Below are 19290 nucleotides of genomic sequence, written 5' to 3'. Positions count from 1 at the left end.
AAGAAAGAGGTGATGAGAATTTGTAAGCAACTCTGATGGAAAAGCCTTCTCCTCAAACAGAAGGGGTAATTCAGTCTGACTTTCCTTGCATGTTTGGAACTAAACATATTGAAAAGCATAAGCGGTGTTCTAGGTTAAAGAATGAGTTACTTTTTGACCCCAATGCATTCTCTTTTACAGGTGCCTGATTCAATGTTGTGGAGGAAAGTATCAGATAAGGAGTGGTGTAAGGAAACACTACATGAAGAAGCATCAGTTCGTTTCCCAGTTGGCCTTAAACATGAAGCAGTCTCAAATTACTAGAGAGAAACATGACCTTGATAAAGACAAAGCACATTTTCTAGACAAAACTCACAGAGGAGTAATAGGAGCTCTGCAGGTCTTGAGTCCAGAAAGGTTGCTACAAAATCCCCAAAGTACCAGTCCTCTGAAAAGCCATGTTCATTCCAAATAGATGATTGAAGGTGAATGGCACAGCCTTTCTAGCAGGAAGGTTTAAGGAAAATAAGGCAGGCAGAGGAAGCAGAGATGTTAATTGCCTTGTGGAAAACCAGCCAATTCTGAAAGCTGCTTTAGTTTGTGTCATTAAAGGGGTGTCTGTCCACACAGCTGGGAAGGAATCATTCCAGAAGGTGTTAGTTATTATACTATGGATAAGAAATGCATAGAGGAACCATGCATTCTTTTTTCAAAGCTCAAGTGTGTGAGTCCATTATCTGCTCAAAAGCATGGAGCTCATTTAATAAACTTATACTCAGAATCCAAAGAGGAATGTGGAAAGAAATCTTAAGATAGATGGAATGCTGGAATAGCCAAAAACTCGAAATACAGCACATGCAATGAAAAGTGAGTTGATGTGATATAAAACTTAAACACAATGGAAATCAGATGCAATGCAAGAGAAGCCCTTTGCAAGGATAAGGTGAAGGTGTAGGTAAAGAGTGTCCTGTGAGACATCTGTTGTAGGTGTGGGAAGGCCAATCCAAGCAGTACATGCACAGATCCATGTGGATTTTAACAGGAACTAATTGAAACAAATGCAGAATGTTGAGGAGGTTAAACTTGCATTACAGAGCAGAGTTTATTATTATGCAAATACAGAGGTCCCTCAGCTGTTGGTGTAACTGAAAAGAATTTGAGAAGGCAGACAAAAGCAGAGCACAGGTTGGAGGGGAAAAAAGGTCAGGAAGAGCCTGTTTTACATGTGTGATAAATGGTGGTAGGCCACAACTCAGTACTGTAACTACTTATTTACTGTCTAGTGGAAGGGAGAAAATAGGTTTGGATTCAATCTCTTTAAGACACATTGTAACTTTATTTAGTCATCATCATGGCTGGGCTTCGTGAACGAAGATTTGGGAAGGCTCTATCCACATTTGTTACAAGCATGCTGGTGGCTTATGAGGCCATTATGAGATAGACATATCCGATTGCAAAAGGCACAGCAGAAAGACTCCTTAGATGGTGTATTCTGCAATACACGGTTCTTTCTGCGTTGCCTTTTCTCCTCGAGGGTGATCCTGCATGTGTTCTCAAAGGAGACAGCTGCGTTATAGATGGTGTGTCTCCAGGCCTCCCGATTTGAGGCCAGAGTGGACCAGTTATGGTGATCAATATGGCCAAGGCTGAGATGTTGTTTCAGGGAGTCCTTGTATCTTTTCGTCGGGGCTTCTCTCATGCGGCAGCCAGTGGCAAGTTCACCATAAAGCAAGATCTTAGGGAGGCGGTGGTCCTTCATCCTGGAGACGTGCCCTGCCCAGCGCAGCTGTGTTCTCATCAACATGGCTTCTATACTTGTGACTGCTGCTTGCTCTAGAACAGATGTGTTGGTCACATAATCTGACCAGTGGATGTTTAAGATTGTTCGGAGGCAGCATTGATGGAAGCGTTACTTTATTTAGTAGCATCCCTTGAAAAGAGCCTTTCCCAGCAGTTGGTGAAGGAGTTACTGAAATGTTAAGCACTTTATTCGAAGTTCACTGTTCATAGAAACAATCAGAATGTGAAGACATGAAGTGTGAGTCTTTCAGCTCTATGTGTAACACTGAAATAGAGAACATTTGGGAACCAAAAGGATGCCCTTGTAGTTTTTGGTCTTCCCACCCCAGGCAGAGGTGTGGCAAACACACACATTGCCCAATTACTGTGCTAAAATCTCCTCTCATTTATCTCACACTGTCTTGCCACCTGACAAGTTTTTGAGATCCTGTTCTATGCGGGTAAAATTTTAATGTGATTGTAGGCAGGGGAGGGATAGTGGTGATAGTGGTGTTCAGGGATGGAGTCTTCACAGAAATGTGGGATGGCAAAGCCCAACTGCTCCCGCTCAGCTGGTTTATTTATGGAATAGTTCATCACAGTGTGTGTAGGGCTTAAATCAACAGATATGGAAAAACTAATGCATAAAAAATCAAGAGGTGCATACAACCTGTTTACTGTAGCAATGGCTGCTTGCAAAACCAAGGCTGTTGTAAGATAGGCTGTGAAGTAGTTCTGGAACTAAACTCAATAGCTCAGCAATGCCTCTGCTAATAACCCTCTGTGAAAGTAAACAGATTTGCATTCCTTCTGCTTTGTTTTCCCCTCCTGGGAGGTAAAAAGAATGCAAATTCAAAATCTTAACTCTTGAACTCTAGGAAATTTTTGCCTTAACTTTGAGTTGAATTAACAGAAAAGGTTATAAAATTATGATCACAGGTATGTGTGCATTACATCAATACCGATCATGGCCCACTTTCAGAGATTTGTATGACGTTTGAGGCACCAAAGAAATTTTTTTTGCAGTTGCAAAAAACCTGATTTAAATGCATTGTTCATTATATATACATATATACACACAATATATATATATTTACATATATAAATACATTAAAAGTTTGGTTTAAATTTAAAGAGGTCCTTATCAGACAAATGCACTTTGACCTTTTTTGCTTTCAAGTTACCAACTAATTTTTAGGGACCCAGTTTTCATGTTGAATGTTCCCAGGCTCCCCTTTCTTTGCTTAACTTTGTTAATCTAGTTAAATTTGCTTAAATATATTTGGGGGGGAAAAAGGTTAATTTTAAAGTATTACAGTTCTAAAAATCTGAAAACCGAGTCAGTAGATATGACAAAAATGTTTGCGTAAAATCTTTTCAATGTACCTTTAATCTTTGGTGCTTTTTTGCCTTTTCCCTGGAGCTCCATGTGTTTGAAGATGCTTTAAAATCACGATTGAGACTTGTATTTTCTTTGGTTTTAAGTGTGTAGATAAAGGCATGTGTGTACATGCATAAACTGTGACCATAATTTTTTGTACCTGCATTAAACTCATTTTTGTTCAAAGATGCTTTTCTTGGACACCACCATTTGTTGATGTCATGTGTTCAGTAGATACACTCTGGAGAACAGGAAACATGAATTCTTCTGTAGGTGAAAATTAGCAAAAAATCCGAACACTTACCAGAAATACGGTAAGTGTAAATTAAATTGACCTAAGGTAGCAAGTGGGTGGTAACATTTTTAAGTCATGATTTTTACTTCAGAAGACATTGCATTTTCTTTAAGCTCCTCTCTGATACCTGTTGGTATTGTCATATAGTTGCAGTTTAAGCAACTTGAATCAAAAGGAAAAGGGTACTTGTGTAATGTGTGTGGGATAATTCACCATGCTTTTTAAGGATTCTTTAGTACATTGAGTATTATTACCCTGTACTAAGCCTGCAACTTCTAGGGCTGAAAAAGGCTACAAATCTAGATCTGAAAGTTGTTTTTTTCCCAAGCATTAAGAAGCATTGTATGATATAATTGGAAATCCTTCAAGATATATCACTTTGATTCAATAAATACTAAAATCCATGTGTAATGTAAGCCTGCAACTCCCTTAAAACTGCCTGAAGTTACACATGAGCTTGGGAGCTTTGTTGGATCAAAGTTTGTGCATTTGTTGTGGATAATTGTGTTCCAATAACATTCCTCCAGTTGGCTGTAACTTGGATTTGGACTTTCCTTTTAAGACTCTTCTCTAACCTGATCATGTTTCACTGTAAAGGTCATGGAAGTTCTAACTTCAAAGAGTTGCCATTTGGTGGGCACCTTTCACAGAAAAAAGGAATACTGAAATTAGGTTGAAAGTGGTGATATCTGTGGGGAAAGGTCACTGGTACTTTGGTTATTTAGCCATATTCATTAAAATTATATAAATTGTATAGTTTGGATAATTTATAACATTAAACTTTGTGATTTTAATATCACGTTGAAGGTTCAGCTGTACTCATTTCTTTTATTGTTTAACACCAGTGCTATGGACAAAAGACCCAAAGAGGGTGGTAGTGTTACTATTTTCTTAATTTATTTGGTACTGTATAACACCTTTCTGATTAAATGCAGTGTATGCATTTTGGGACTCTTAATTTGTAAAAGATGTTACAGGTTCAGCAAGAAAGGAAATTTGTGCTTCCTTGTTGAATGTTAAATTATTTTACTTTGCATTTTATATAAGAGTACAAATTAAAACTGAGCCATCAAACTGCAATAAATCTACAGTAGTGTTTCATTTTAAAAACCTTTTTGTACTGTACATAGATTTGTTCAATAAAACATTGTCTTTGTTGTTGATAGAAATTGATCTTGTCTTTTGGAGAATGCCTCTGAAAATGCTGCTGCGACCTTCATAGCTGCTGTGTTGTGTTTGGTATGGGAGAGTTGTGTGCCACGTCTTGATGTTCCGGAGGTGTGGATATTTGCATTTGAATAAACTAAGCTTCAAAATAGGGGTGTGGAGGGGGCATTTAACTGCTAAAGTGGTTTCCTGGGGCTCAAAACCCAAACAGGGCCACAGACAAGTCTGGATGCAGCTGTTTTAAGATCCCTCTGCTTCTGGTTAATTGTCTTCATCATAAAATTGTTCAAGTTCTTCAGCGACCTTATATTACAAGTACAAAATGCTGCCCTAAACCTCTTGGGAAGGCACTGATATATGGAGCTGGGCCTCGGTTTTTGCACTTCATGAACTTATGTTTGTCTCTGATAATGCTGCCAAGAGAGATAGTAGCCTCTGGTGTGATACATTTGTTTTTCACTGCTTTGTGTGGTCCCCTTGATTGAATGGTGTAGTCCAGAGATAAAGACAGTGTAGTTGCCTTTTTTTTGATTTTGCTTCTGGGGGTTCAATACTTTAATCTGAAAACATTGGTTTATTTAGAATTATTACTCACAGTCCTGTAAATTCTTAATGTTCTTTGAATTTCATGTTACACAGCTGAACTGTGAGGACTAAATATTGAGCTTTGAGCCCAAGGGGAGGTTGAGGTGCCTGGATCAAGGAAGCACCTAAGAACTAGGTAGACCTCAAAAGACTAAAGGGGTGCTCGAGGGGGCTTAAAATAGTCTAAGTAAGTTTAAGACAAAGGCCAACTTTGAGGTTCTTGAGTATGCAGGTAACTTTGTACATACTGAATTTTGTATGTTGGGAAGTTGAAAAGATCATTGGGAACTATTTTTAGAATTACGTAGAAAAAATAACCATCAATTATGACAGGTATAAAATACATAAATATCAATTTGTAAGTATATTTATATAAATAGGTATAAAGGTTATGAAATGTAGTTGAGTGGGAGGTACAGTGAAACTGAATGTCCATCATATGGTTACCACCTGCTGTTGTCTATTGACAGTATTTATTTATTATTTATGTATTTCAGGCCATACCTGTCACCTTTGGCTCTCAGCATAACCAACATTATTATTGTAAGCTAACTTTCTGAAAAATTTAGTATAGGATTGCAGTGGTAGAGTCAGTTAATGCAGTGGCCAGTGTCATTTTAAGTATGTAAATATCCTTTACATTGATATAGTTTATGACTCTGCCCACCTACAAAACAGCTACTTCTACAGATGGCACTAAAATGTATTATGTGTTTGCTTGTATTGTAATTTCTTATTTATTTTGCTTAGTGTTTGAAGGAATTGTGGTGATTTGACCATGACCAGACACCAAAGCTGCTCTATCATCCACTTGCTCAACTGAACAGGAGAGGGAAAATGTAAAAAAAATCTGGTGGGTCAAGAGGATCCCTTATAATGACTCCTTGAATTAAGACAGCAGTTTAATATTCCAAGAATTCTATTCACCTTTAGGTTCATATAGGCTAATAATTTTGCTGTTTCTTCCCCTTTAGGAATGCTAGTTTAGATTCTTGCTCCATGCTCAAGTCAATTAAAAGTTGTATAAAAACTGTAGGAAATTCCAAGTTGTGAGAAAGGAAAAAACAAAACAAAACACCTACTTCAGAAATAATTCCCTTTCTTCCACCACCACCTCCAAAGGGGAAGCACTTGCAAGGTGCACATATAATCCTGCTGAAAGGGCGGGCCTTGATTTAAAACAAGATATTATTCCCTTGAAGGCTGCAAATCTAAAAAGGTTTGTTGAAATACGAGAAAAACGAATTTGTATTTTTCAGATGCATTTTCTAATTTTTAGTTTGCAGGATTGAGATTAATAAATTCAGAATTTCAACAGCTCAATTAACACGGTGACACGTAGGTAGTCCCATTTTTGAGGATTTTGCTCTGTAAACTCCACAGATAAGTAGAATGATGCACTACATGTTGTGGTGGGAGGTCTGTCTTGTACATGAAGAGTGTGCAAGTCACTGGATTTATGGAATATAATTTGGCCCAGCAGACAATAAGCATTATTATGTTCAATCTTTCCAGATGCTTTAGGACTCAGTTTTTATCTGAATGTTGGACTTGCAATTCATGGGCAAAATTGGGTCAGCTGTCTCTGGTTTATTTGGAATTCATTGCTCCAGCTCAAGAGAGCAGCTGGTCCTCAAGCTGGATGTGTGTTGGTTTTCCTTCAGATGAACCTGGAGATCTGCAGGGACTCTTTTTAGATCTCAAAGAGGACACAAGCATGTAAAGCATATGGATAGTATGGGGGGTAGGAATGTGTTCTCTGTTCATGTAAGTGTTCTGTCTTAGGTTTACATGATCTTGAGGCAGGCATTTGTTGCTACGGATCTGAACAGAGCCCACCACAGTGACGAGTTCAGTTGTTTGTGCAATAACATCATCAGTAATTTTAACTTGAATCCGCAGGTGATGGTCTGTCTTCTGTATTCTTACAGAATACAGTAAGTCTTCCTGGTTTTGAAATTACAGGCAGCTTTGGCACCAAAACGTGGCCTCCTTACACACCCATATTAAAACATGGGATTAATGAGAGGGCTCCTTTTTCTGCCACACCAATGTCAAGCACTCGTTGCCCCTTAATTTTTTCTTGGCACATAGCTCAACTGAAGCTCCTGCTGCCTTCTTTCCCCTTTTTTTGTTCATCTTTCCTCATTTTCCTTTTCTTTCTCTCACTCTTAAAATGACCATCACTGTTTTTTCTGTCCCTGGCAGAGAAAATACTGCCAAGTGGAGGAGCAGCACAAGGCTGAGGCCTTGCATGTGGTAAAAAAAAGCACCTTTGACTTACAGAACTTCATTAGGCATGTGCTGTGCTGTCAGATTTCCCACTCCTGGGGATGTGTATCTCTTGCTTGGCATGAGTTCTTAAGGAGTTCCACAGCTCTCTCAGTCACAAGTGGATGATTTGCTTGATGCCACAGGGGCTGCATCTCAGATATTCAAAAACGAGTTGGTCCTGCGACCACCATAGAAGCTTGAAGCTTCTCAGTTGGCTTCCAAAGGCTGTTTCCACCACGAGCATCTGCCTGGACCACAGCAGGCACACTGAGCCATTCCCGAGGATCTGGCGCACAGCTGGATCCTGCTGGAAGCCTTGTTTGTAGGAGTCCTCCAACTCCAGGCACACCCTGACAAGACTGGGTGTGTGGGCTCTGCATCAACGATGGGAAACTGTCATTAAAGTAAACACTTGTGGGAGGTTCGCTTTCTGTTCGTCTTCACTTGCGAGGAGGGGCCGTGTCCGTGTGCCCTGAGCCAGCGCCCAGGGTCAGAAGGATGCTTCCTGGCAATGTCCCACTGGCCGGAGGGGCAAGGGGAGTAAAACTAGAAATCATAGAATAACATTACAGAACATCCTGAGTTGGAAGGGACCCACAAGGATCATCAAGTCCAACTCCCGGACCACCCGGAGGGTCACACCACGTGCCTGAGAGTGTTGTCCGAACGCTCCCTGAGCTCTGTCAGCCTTGGTGCTGTGCCCACTGCCCTGGGGAGCCTGTTCAGTGCCAACCTCTGGGTGAAAAACCTTTTCCCAGTATCCAACCTAAACCTCCCCTGATAAAGCTTCACAAAGCAATTTCCTTGGGTCCTGTCCCTGGTCACGAGAGCAAAGAGACCAACATCTGCCCCTCTGTTCCCTCATGTGGGTGCCATGAGGAGGCTGAACAGACCAAGTGCCCCCAGCCACCCCTCATCTGGCTTCCCCTTCCCCATCTTCACTACCCTCCTTTGGACACTGATGGCTCCATATCTTCCTTATGTATCGCTGTGCCCCAAAACGCCCCAATATCGCAGGTGAGGCCTCCCCAGGTCAGAGCAGAGCAGGACAATGGCCTCCCCCGCCCAGCCGGCGGGAGGGGAGGGCGGTTAATTACAGAGCTGTTTCATTACAAACCCTTCACACACACACAAGACATAACGTATATGACGGGCTGGGGGGGCGGCCACAGCCCGCTCAGATTCCTCAGGTTGTCATGAGGAGCCCAGAGGCTCCGACATGGAACCTCGGCGCCCGCCGCCATTTCCACCCGGCGCCCGCGGTCGCACCGGGGCGGCGCTGCCGCGGCGACCATGGCGGGGCCGGGGCTGAGCGAGCGGGAGCGGGCGGGTTGCCGGGCCCTGCTGGAGCTGCTGAGCACCGAGGAGCTCATGGCGCTCACCGACACCGTAACCAGCCGCATGGTGCACCCGGAGAGCCGGCAAGGTGCGCGGGGGGCTCCGGGTACAGCGGGTACCGCCTGCCGGGCCCTGCCCCGGGCCCTGGCTCGGCCCGCGTTGTGGGGATGCCCGGGGGGTTCCGGGCACCCTGCCCGGCCCGCGGGGCTGTGTCTGCCCGGGGGTCGCCGCTGGGAGCCGGGATTGGGCTGCTGAGGGTCTGGGAGTCGTTCAGGCCGAGGAACTCGCGGTGGCTGCTGGTGTTGCCCTAAAAGCGGCGCTTAAAGGAAACTTTTAACTTTTAAACACTCCATTTGTAAGTTTTAGAGATCGATGCTTTTATCAGGCCGCGCTGCACGGTCACAGCAGCACAGCCGGGTGGATGCCCCGCGAATCGTTTCTCCGCGGGGATTTCACTGCAGGTTATATGTCAGCATGGCATGGTTATTCATTTTTCCTTCCCCGCCTCCCTGTTACGTATTCAGGACCATTCCCAACACTTATTAGCATATATGCATGTCCTTATAACGGTGTCCTGAGGGTCTTGGTGGTCTTCGGTGTCTTCTCTGTCTGAATCCACCCCCAAGTTCTAAGTGACCACTTTGTAAACTCCTTCAGGACAAGTTAAAAAGTACCTGGGTGTTGCCTCGCTGGCTACCTCAGTTCCTCTCCCCGGTGCTTCTTTAAATCACTTGGCTCTGTGGGTTTTTTGTTGTAAATACTGTCAGTTCTTGTTACATCTCTAAACCCCTAAACTAGGAGATTTTTCAGCTTTCCAGCGCTTCTTTTTCCCCCCTTAGACCCCCCCACTCCTCCAGGCAGCTCCTGCTGTGCCCCTTCAGAACGTATTTAAAGCTCAGGAGTCTCTCGCTATTGCTGTTAATGACATACGCTTTCAGGTTTTGAAAGGGTAAAACACAAATCTAACACTGAACTTAGCTCTTCCCAGAACAGAACACTCCCGGTTGTGACCACCCTCCGTGGCTTTGCTAAGATTTGTTTCATAACCGTTAATTTTTTATAAGAGTTGTTTTATTATTTTATTAGGGTTATTTTATTATATTATTATTTTTATTACGTTAAGTTTTTTAAGCCTAACTCTCTCAATATGTTGCTCTGAAATATAGTAATCCCAAAACCTTGAGTTTGTTTCATGTGATATAACTGAGACGTAAGATTTGCCAAACCTATTTCTTTAAAAGGTCTTTTGCCTGTAGGCTTGTTCCTTGCTTTTTTGTCTAGTTTTTGCAGTGATTGTAGGCTACCTTACAAGAATGTTTTTTTAACTTTAGCTCTTAGTTTCTTCTTGTTTAGGTTTAGGGTTTTTATAAGTCCCTTGTTAAGTACCAGCCTCAGTGCAGGTGAGAACTCTGCTGCAACTGCTTTAAAAGTGAGTTTAAGTTTGTTGTGTTTCTGAATTCTGCCACTGACTGACACCTTTGGTGCTAGAACTCTTGTTTAAAGAGCTGCACAAGGAATCAGAGATTACTTTGGTTACTTCTCTGTCTGCATTTCTGTCCATTTTCTGTTCTCAGGGAACATTTGAAAACTTGCATTTTCTTCAGAATAGCAATGTGTTCTTTGACCAAATCCTGTGAATTACCCATTGATGCAGGACGTAAGATTCACATCCCATGTTCAGAGGAACCATAAAAGCCTGGTTTTTCTTTTGCTGTGTAATCTTGCTTCCAAGAAGACAGCTGGGTGGCTTCTTTTGAAATATCCCAGAGCTTCTCAAATGGAGAAGGAAACCAAGATCAGCCTTTGCTAAAGGGCTGTGTGGTGACATAAAGCAGGAACCCCTCAATGATTTCATGTTAAATGACATTATGTTGAAGTTGAATATAGGAGAAGTGCATTGTGTGTAAGAATTGTTACTCTTCTTGAAGCACTTGAGATTTATAAGCACCTTAAGAATATTTGAAGAATATTAGTGATTCCATTTGGAAGAAAAAGTTGCATCCTTTTCATCAATCTTAAATAATACATACTAAATTCCAAGCAGTCATGGATACTGGAATTAGAGATTATAAGGCAAAAAAGTATTCAGTAAAAACAGCACTGTTTTCCAAACATGTTTGCAAGTCTTCAGGTGTGTCCTGTGTCTAATTTGGGTTTTAATTGTGAGAGAAGGACCTGCTAACTTCCATTTCTTTGCTTGCAGAAGCCATTCACGCCATTCTGGTTTACAGCCAGAACGTGGAAGAACTTCTGAGACGCAGGAAGGTCTATCGAGAAATAATCTTTAAGTATTTGGCAGCACAAGGAATTCCAGTCCCTCCTTCCTTGGAGAAACATCTGCTCATTGACCGTGTGAGGCAGTTCTGGAGTGGGCAGCTCTCAGCTCGAGCCTTGGAGTCGGGGCAGACAAAACCACCTGCAGAGGTGAGTCCTGCTCTCTGGAAAACCTGCGGGTGCTCAGCTCTGCTTTCACAGGACCCCCGTGGAAATGTTGTAATCCACCTTCAAAATGGGGCCCTTCAGATGCGTTTAGGAAGATACCAGATCCTTTTAACTCTTGGTTTGGGTTTGGTTGGGGTTTTCTTGTTTCTTTGGGGTGTGGTTTTCTTTTATTTTTGTTTGTTTGGGGGTTTTGTTTTTTGTTTTGGTTTGGGGTGGGGTTTTTTTGTTTTGTTTGGGTTTTACATTTTTGTGAGTTTTCTTTAATTACATCGTTTAAAGGTGTCTGTGCCAGTGTATCACTTGCAGAGCGCAGTCTTCTGCTCTGTTTCACACAGTATATTACTGCATTTGAACTCTAATGTGTAGGGTCTTCTCCGGGCTTTTAATTTTTAGATTGTACTGTGAGCTAAAATAGAGGATATTCGCAAATAACTTTTTGCAAAGTTTGTAGCAGTGCCAGATCCCTGTGCTTTGTTTTCCTTTGATATTGGTAACACTTAACACAGTGTAACTAAATGTGTTTTGGCAATTCCAGGTTATTTTGAAGTTCAAAACTTTGATATTTAGCAAATCCTGGCGGTGGGATGAACTTTCAGTATTTTATTTATCTTGGATGTAACACAATTAGAAGTTAATTACAGTTGATGGTGAAACAAATACAGCATTTCTATATAGAAGTCTCCAAACTTTTCGTGCTTAATTACTTAAAACTTAAAACACAGGTAATGTATTGCTTACTAGATTTTGGAGTTAACAAACTTGGTGAAGACTACAAACATCTCTTGTTAAAGTTACCAAACATCTTTTGGATGATTTTGGCAGTCTTCCTACCAAAAAGGGCTAAATTGTAAGTACATCGTGTGGTGGAGAAAAAGTTCTGGAGCACATTAATGTTTTGAGTTTCAGTTCTTCCTGGATTAGTTGTGCATTTTGTTATCACATCCCACTGACAGGGAAAATACCCCCATAAATTGGCATTATTCTGTCAGTATTAGGATTTGAATAAAAGGTAACTTCTCAATAGATACTATTTGTTCTTATCAGCTGCTTCTCAGCAGATGCAGAAACCAACACAATTCACCAAATTAAAAGGTACCAAAAAGAAGAGGCCGAAGGCAACATGAAAAAGGAAAAACCTGTCAACACAATTGCTTATTTATAAGCAATTTTCAGTAAATTCATGTGCCTTAATATGAGATTGGCTTTTTAGGTTGGGTCTGGAGCATTCTTTTGGAAATGTAAAGGACAACAAAAAGTTACTAACCCGGACACTTTATTCAGCAGAAACTTTGTCTCAGTATGAGAATCTTAGTCTCATGGATATTGTTGAAAATCGTTCCCCTGCCCCTTTTAACTAGAACCAGGATTTTTCTCTTTGTTTGTAAGGAGACCAAGACAAAACTGAAGCACTCTTCTAATTTAAAGAACCTCTCTAGGTTCTCTATATAAGATAATCATGTTCTTAAAAATAAATGAGATTTTACTTTGAGCTTTCTCTGTCACAGAACACTTGAAGAATACTTAGAATGTTTAAAATAAGTATGTGCATGATTTTATGTTCTGAGTGGTAATTTTGCATTTTAAGGCTAAATAGTTCTAAGAAAAAAATTTTGCTTGATTGCAGAGTCATGGAGAGGGAGAAAAGCCGCCACAAGATGACATTGGTGGTCTGGGAGGACAATTCTGTCAGTGGTACTTTGAACTCCTGAACTCTCAACATCCCTTGGGAGTAAAATCTGAAGATACATGGGGACCACAGCATTTCTGGGAGGATGCCAGAATGAAATTCTGCTACAACACTTCAGAAAAGAACATGGAACAGTACGTTGGTGCGGACATGGTGAGCCTTCGGCTGCTCTCCTTGGTGAAGGAGGAATGTCTTCTCTTCAACCCCAACCTGCATGGCAATGGCCTCAAATATGCCATGTCTCCTCATGGCTTGGTGCTGGTGGCAGTGGCTGGCACAGTGCACAGAGACAACACTTGTTTGGGCATCTTTGAGCAAATCTTTGGACTCATCAGCTGCCCCGTCAGGAATAACACCTGGAAAATAAAACTCGTGAATCTTAAAATAGTCGGACAGAACGCTCTGGAGCCTGGGATGCAGATTGAGGAACCCTCCATAAAATATGAGCTGAACCAACTGAGAGAGTTCTATGATGGGAAGGAACTGACTGTGTTTGAACCTCAGAAATTCTGAGAATCTCAGAAATTTTTTCGCACTGGGTCAGGGTGGATGCTTACACCCTTTTCTGAGTAAGATTTTCTGGGTGGCACACTGAGATACAAAGTCTAAAGTATTAACACAGGGATTACTTGTGGGCACCTTTCCAAGAGCTATCACATATTTCAGAGTATTACTTCAGGTTTTGCACTGTAGAGTGGAGTTAGTTTGGTTATCCTGGTACAAAACGTGGTTACATTTCACTGTGGGCTGGCAGGAATGTGGAACAGATGACCTGGGGTTCACATACTGCACATTCCTTCTCTTCAGGACACCAGTTTAAACTCTTACCTGAGATGGAGTAGGAAGTCATCGCACTTGACTTTGGGAATTTGGGATAGGCAGGTGTCTAAATGGACATCTAAGTCCCAAGAAGCTTTTGGAGAGGGCAGACAGAATTCTGTGAGTGGAGGGATGGAGGCAGCTGCCATTTATGTTCTGAATGTGGTTTAATGGGACATTGCAGGGAATTTAACACTGTTGAAGTCTTTTTTAGTTTGCCTTTGGATGTATAACTTCCTTTCCTTTTACCTTATGGTTCCAGCTTCGTAATGAACACAGACAAACTGCTGTTCTGTGTCCCCAAACAGACAGGTTTGAGATGGTTGCCCAGGCACCCATTTCTAGCACTGGCTCTCTTGGATCAAGTAGTTCATTCCATAACTTGCAGCAGCACTGTATGAACCAAATGCTTTGATAGTTATTTTGTATATAATTATAACAGAGTTCTTTATATAATAGTTGTGATTTTTGTATGTTTCCTCAAAATAAGTATTTTGTGTACTCTGAGCTGCTTTATTCCATTGACTGGAAATCAGTTTGTTAACACTGGCTGGTTACAACAATAGGTCATACTAAGAAAAGTATCCAAATACTACTCAATAACTGAAATTATTGCAATTATAGACCTTGATTTTTTTTTTTACTTTATTTATTTATAAGGAATTAGAGGTGAAACGAAATGGAAACGCCTCTTTCTGCACCTTATTTGGGTTGTTTGTGAGTTTGCTTTAATTTTCTAGCTTCAGCAATTCATGTGAAAATGGAAACATTCCCCAAAAGATACAAAACCAAAAGAACTGTTCCCACATTTGTTAAAGAGGACAAATGGTAAAGTATGGGTGGGTGAGGGGAAACAAGAAGATTCAGGTGTGCACAGAACTGACTTTCATGAGCAGTCTGGATCTTGTTTTCTCCTTAGAATTTTCTAAAATAATTTCTAAGCTAAAGTTCAAATACTGTGTTGGAATGTTCTTTGCCAATAAACAGCTGAGCTGCAGCTTCTTCAGCTACTGATGTATAATAATTAAAAATCAAAATTTAAAATTCAGAAGAAGAGTTTCTTTTTATGTGTTGAACTTTGCACTAATCAAATTCTGTAAAAAGAGAAATATAGTAAATAGAAATAAAATATATCTTCAGTAAAGATATCAAAAATCATAGGATTTGGCTTTTAGCCCATGCAATGTATTTCAGTGTTCAAAGAATTTTGGTTTTGAAGACTGACAGCAGTTTGAAAGTTTCTTTTGTTTTTCTGGAAACAAAGTAGAAATCTAAAGTTAAAGTGTAGTGTTTCTCTCCCAGCTTGGAATCAACAGGAACTGTTGTCAGCAGCTGTTTTTCCAGATGCATTTCACTCAGAACCACTAGGTTTTGAGTGTAATGTGTTCACCAACACAGGGCTCTTCTGCCTTCTGTGCAGTGCTGACATACTTGCAGTGAGATTTCCAGTTTCGGTTTGTGGCTGATGTGAACTTAACTCTTTCTCTCTCTCTCTTTCTCTCTCTCTCTTTCTCTCTCTCTCTCCTTCTCTCCTTCCTTCTGTCCTTTTCTTTCTCCCTTTCTCCCTTCCTTTCCTTTCTTTCTTCCTTTCCTTTCTTTCTTTTTCTCTCTCTTTCCCTCTCTCTCTGTTAACACCTGCATGCCACGTAAGTAAACCTGCAATACGGAGTGATACCAGTTGATTGCAAGGAATCCTCTTTTTTTTTTTAGACTCATTTTCAGCTCAGCAGTGGAAAGGAGCGACCTCGTGTAGCTGCGGGGGTAATAACAGCTCTCTAACCATCCCTGCCCTGTCTGCTGGAAATCCAGAGGCTTGGGAAGTCTCAGCAGGCGTCATGGCCTGTGGGTGACATCTGCTGGCAGATTCATCGCTTGCTGAAGGCAGTTCCTCAGCCCTTGATAAGCCTCTGAAAGGATGCTTTAAAGATATCAACCCCTCGGTGAAGTCAAGCTGTGACGTTCAGGATACCTGTTGTTCTAGGGCTGTGATGAAGTAGCTTCCTGGCAACAAAATTTCAGGTGACTTGTTAACAGATGCATTTCTTTGGGCATCCCCTTCCCCATTTTTTTGTCCTCGCTCTGCTGACTGGGATCCTTAAGGCACCGTAGTTGCTTTTTCTCAGTATTGCTCAGAATTGCAAATTTTAATCACCTCTCAGGCCCAACAAGAGAACCTTCATTCAGTGGTAATATGTGTCTGCATCATGCTTTGTTCCAAGTGTATCTTCTTTTTTACCCCCTACCCCAGGTTCCCCAGTTCTAATCATAAAAATGCAAAAGAAACAGCCAAATATATTAGAAATTATGTTTGAACAGAGATGCTGGACATGCCCAGCCCATCACTTTTTGTATGGAGTAGAATGAAAACTAAGAAACTTGCTTTGATAAACTTACAGAAAGAACAAAACCCAGCATTTTTGGGTTTATTGCCAGTAGTAATTGCCCTAACAGCAGCTCTTTAGAGACTGGATGAGAACAAAGCAGAGGTTTTTGTGAGAATTGGCAAATTGAGTAGAACTTGCAGGTGGCAGGTAGAAAACAATGAGGAGATGCTTCTTTCCACTTGGATAAGTGTCAGGAAGAGTTTTTAATTTTTATATTTTTCCATTTAATGTATCTTCTATGGTTTTGATACTTTTTTTGCCTGTTGTATCTAGTCAGTGTGCAGTGTCTCAGCTCTCTGGACAGGCGTTTTCACAGATGTATTGTAACTTGTTTTTGAGGAGACCTAGGCACTCTAAATCCTTTCAGCTACACAAACAAACTGGGGGTGGGGGAGTAGCTTTTGTGGTAAAAATTATAAATACTTATGACATCTGTTTTTTTGCATGGTTGCATTTCCAGCTTCTTCCTCTCTCTCAAGTTACTCCTTAAAGAGTAAATAAAATAAAATAGAGTAATAAATAAAATAAGTAAATAAATTAAAAAGAGTAAATAAAATCATAGAATCACTAAGGTTGGGAAAAGACATCTAAGACCGAGTCCAGCCATCAGCCCAGCACCACTGTGTTCACTGCTAAACCACGTCCCCAAGTGCCACAACCACACACTTGGTGTGCAACAGTTCCAGGGCTGGTGATCCCACCACTTCCCTGGACAGCCTGTTCCAATGCCTGACCACCCTTTCAGTGAAGCAAATTATTCCTGGTATCCACTCTTAACCTCCCCTGGTGCAATTTGAGGCCGTTTCCTCTCCTCCTGTCACTTGTTACCTGAGAGAAGAGACCAAATCCCAGCTCACTACAACCTCTTGCCAGGGAGTTGTAGGACTGTGTCCAGCTCCGAGCTGTCAGTTCAGGAATGACATTGAGGTGCTGGAGCATGTCCAGAGAAGGGCGATGAAGATGGTGAAGGGGCTGGAACACAAGTCTGGAGAGGCTGAGGGAGCTGGGGATGTTCAGCCTGGAGAAAAGGAGGCTCAGGGCTGTCTACAACTCCTTGACAGGAGGCTGCAGCCAGGTGGGGCTTTTTCCAGGATGAGGAGACATAGTCTCAAGCTGTGCCAGGGGAGATTTAGGTTGGACAATAGGATGGAATTTTTTCACAGAAAGGGCTGCCCAGGGAGGTGGTGGAGGTATTTAAGGACATGGCACTTAGTGGTGGCCTTAGGTCATAGGTTACACTTGATTATCTCAGAGGTCTTTTCCAACTTCACTGGTTCTGTGAAATGCCAGATTAAGGAGCGGTGAATGTACAGGTATTGGTGGAATGTGTCTCAGCCTGCACTGGATGCCTATGGAAAATTATTGCAAGTGTCCCCTGAAGCAGCCTGGCTAACTCCAAGTGTGCTATTTGAATAGCTGTACTGTAATCCCCAAATGCCAAACCACAGGTTTGGATTTAGCAAATCAAAAATCCTTGTAGCAAATTGGAGGAGCTTGCAAGCATAAGGAAAAACATGTGTTTACATTCTCTCTTGACAGCTATCACAGCCCATTGTTACTGAAAAGGCTATTTTAGGGAACCCCTCATTGTCATGGGATCATTTAGGCACCGTGGGTGAGTGTAGCTGTTCCGTCCTGGAGTGAGCCATTTACAGTGTCCTGAGTGCTTCTGCTGCAGCAAACACTTCAGTGCAAGTAAAGGAGGCTGTTTTTGATGAAAATTTCATTGTTTTGATTCCATTACAGGGGATGCAGTTTTGAGTTCCCTTGGGGCAAAACCGAACCAGGGAGATCCTGCAGCCCTGTCCCTGGGGTGAGGCAGTCAGTCTGCAGGACCACCGTGGAGCCAGCTGGCAGTAACCCCCCCAAAATGTACAGTTTGTGTGCTGGCAGCATTTGGGCAACAGCTGTTGCACAGCCCTGTTTGCTAACATAAACACAGTTTAAGGGTGATGTAAATGGTAATACAGCCTCCTTAGGACTAAATTAAATTAGTTTTCATCCTAATGCCTTTTTAAAATGTGTGTATATATATGTACATACATATTTTTAACAAGTCTTTCGCTTTCTAGCATTTCCCTTGTGAGAGTTTACATTTCAAGTGGAGTAATTGTCAGTTCCTCTTTAACACCAGTAAGCACCAGACATCATGTCAGTACTTGTTCATCTATTCCTTTTTCTCAGTTCATTAGTATTATTTATTGTGTGGCTGGGTTTTGAGTATTAATGAATTCTTCTCAAAGTTTGCATTTTTTATTGAAATAAATTGATCCTTTTAATATCTCTTCGGTAATTATGTGTTTAGATACATTTGCACAGTGCCCTGGCTCTAACAAGATTAGTGGCAAGATAATCCCATTCTGAAGATTAACATGATGCATTGAGTTGAACTTTAGGATTTTCCTCTGGTGTTTCATTATGAAGGTTTATTACAGCAAAAACCACTTTTGTCTTCAATTACTTGCAGGCTGATGTGCATCTGAAAGGCTCAGATGAACAGTCATTTCTTTTTTCTGGAATTAGAAATTTCAGATTATGAGATACATTTTAAACATTGCCATTAGAAATAAATGTTATGGCTCTAAAAGGATCTCAGTATTTCCAGTGTATCTCCTGCACATCCCAGGGTGTTGCCAGCCCCTCGGAGCTGCTGGAATATGGAATATGTCTGGGCTGGGGTGCTGGGGGCTCCTCTGGCTGCTTGCACACCTATTTCTACATTTAAACTTGTGTTGGTGCTGCTGGTGGCAGTGTAGCCTGTGACAGGAACTGATGGATATCTGAGTGCTGCCACGGCACACGTGACTTTACAGCTACTGGAATAATGATAAAAATCTCTTTTTATAGGGAATTGCTTTGGCTGAGAAAGAAAAAAGGACACTTCTGTCTGGTGGGAACTGCCTTTCCCAGATATAAAGGGAAAGGACTTTGCTGGAGGCAGGAGAATGATACACAGATTACTTTGGTTTTAGTGAAGGGTTAATAGTGAGGACAAGGGCTTTCAGAGGAGCAGAAGGGCAAATTCTCCCCCAGGTGAGCTGAATCTCAGTGCTAGTTGATCTTCCATATTATTGGCCCAAACTGGGATTAGGAATCTGTCAGGTGCTGTAGCTGGAGCCCAGGAGGGCTGGATTGAGCTCCCTGATTAGCCCAAGTGAGA

General features: G+C 41.6%; 2 protein-coding genes across 3 annotated transcripts in view; both read left to right on the top strand.

The window, feature by feature from the left end:
* The window catches only part of ZNF654 (zinc finger protein 654), a 32672-nt gene extending 28069 nt beyond the window's left edge, over positions 1–4603 (top strand). The window contains exon 9 of the mRNA XM_064643814.1: positions 181–4603. Coding sequence (XP_064499884.1) covers positions 181–188 — 8 coding nt within the window. The 3' untranslated portion in view covers positions 189–4603. The remainder of the gene's footprint in view (positions 1–180) is intronic.
* Positions 4604–8641: 4038 nt separating this feature from the next.
* Positions 8642–14800, top strand: C2H3orf38 (chromosome 2 C3orf38 homolog). 2 transcript variants are annotated; one of them, XM_064643818.1, is made up of 3 exons: positions 8642–8886; positions 11030–11222; positions 12865–14800. In XM_064643818.1, exons 1-3 carry the CDS (start codon positions 8657–8659, stop codon positions 13438–13440), a joined length of 999 nt encoding a protein of 332 aa, XP_064499888.1. In that variant the 5' UTR covers positions 8642–8656; the 3' UTR covers positions 13441–14800. The 2 variants fall into 2 exon arrangements, with proteins under 2 accessions (XP_064499888.1, XP_064499894.1); XM_064643824.1 differs by having other exon boundaries at positions 8669–8886; positions 11002–11222.
* Positions 14801–19290: the final 4490 nt, after the last annotated feature.

This window comes from Pseudopipra pipra, chromosome 2, assembly GCF_036250125.1.
Source record: "Pseudopipra pipra isolate bDixPip1 chromosome 2, bDixPip1.hap1, whole genome shotgun sequence".
In the NCBI taxonomy this organism is placed as follows: Eukaryota; Metazoa; Chordata; class Aves; order Passeriformes; family Pipridae; genus Pseudopipra; species Pseudopipra pipra.
This window is presented reverse-complemented; position numbering and strand designations above follow the sequence as displayed.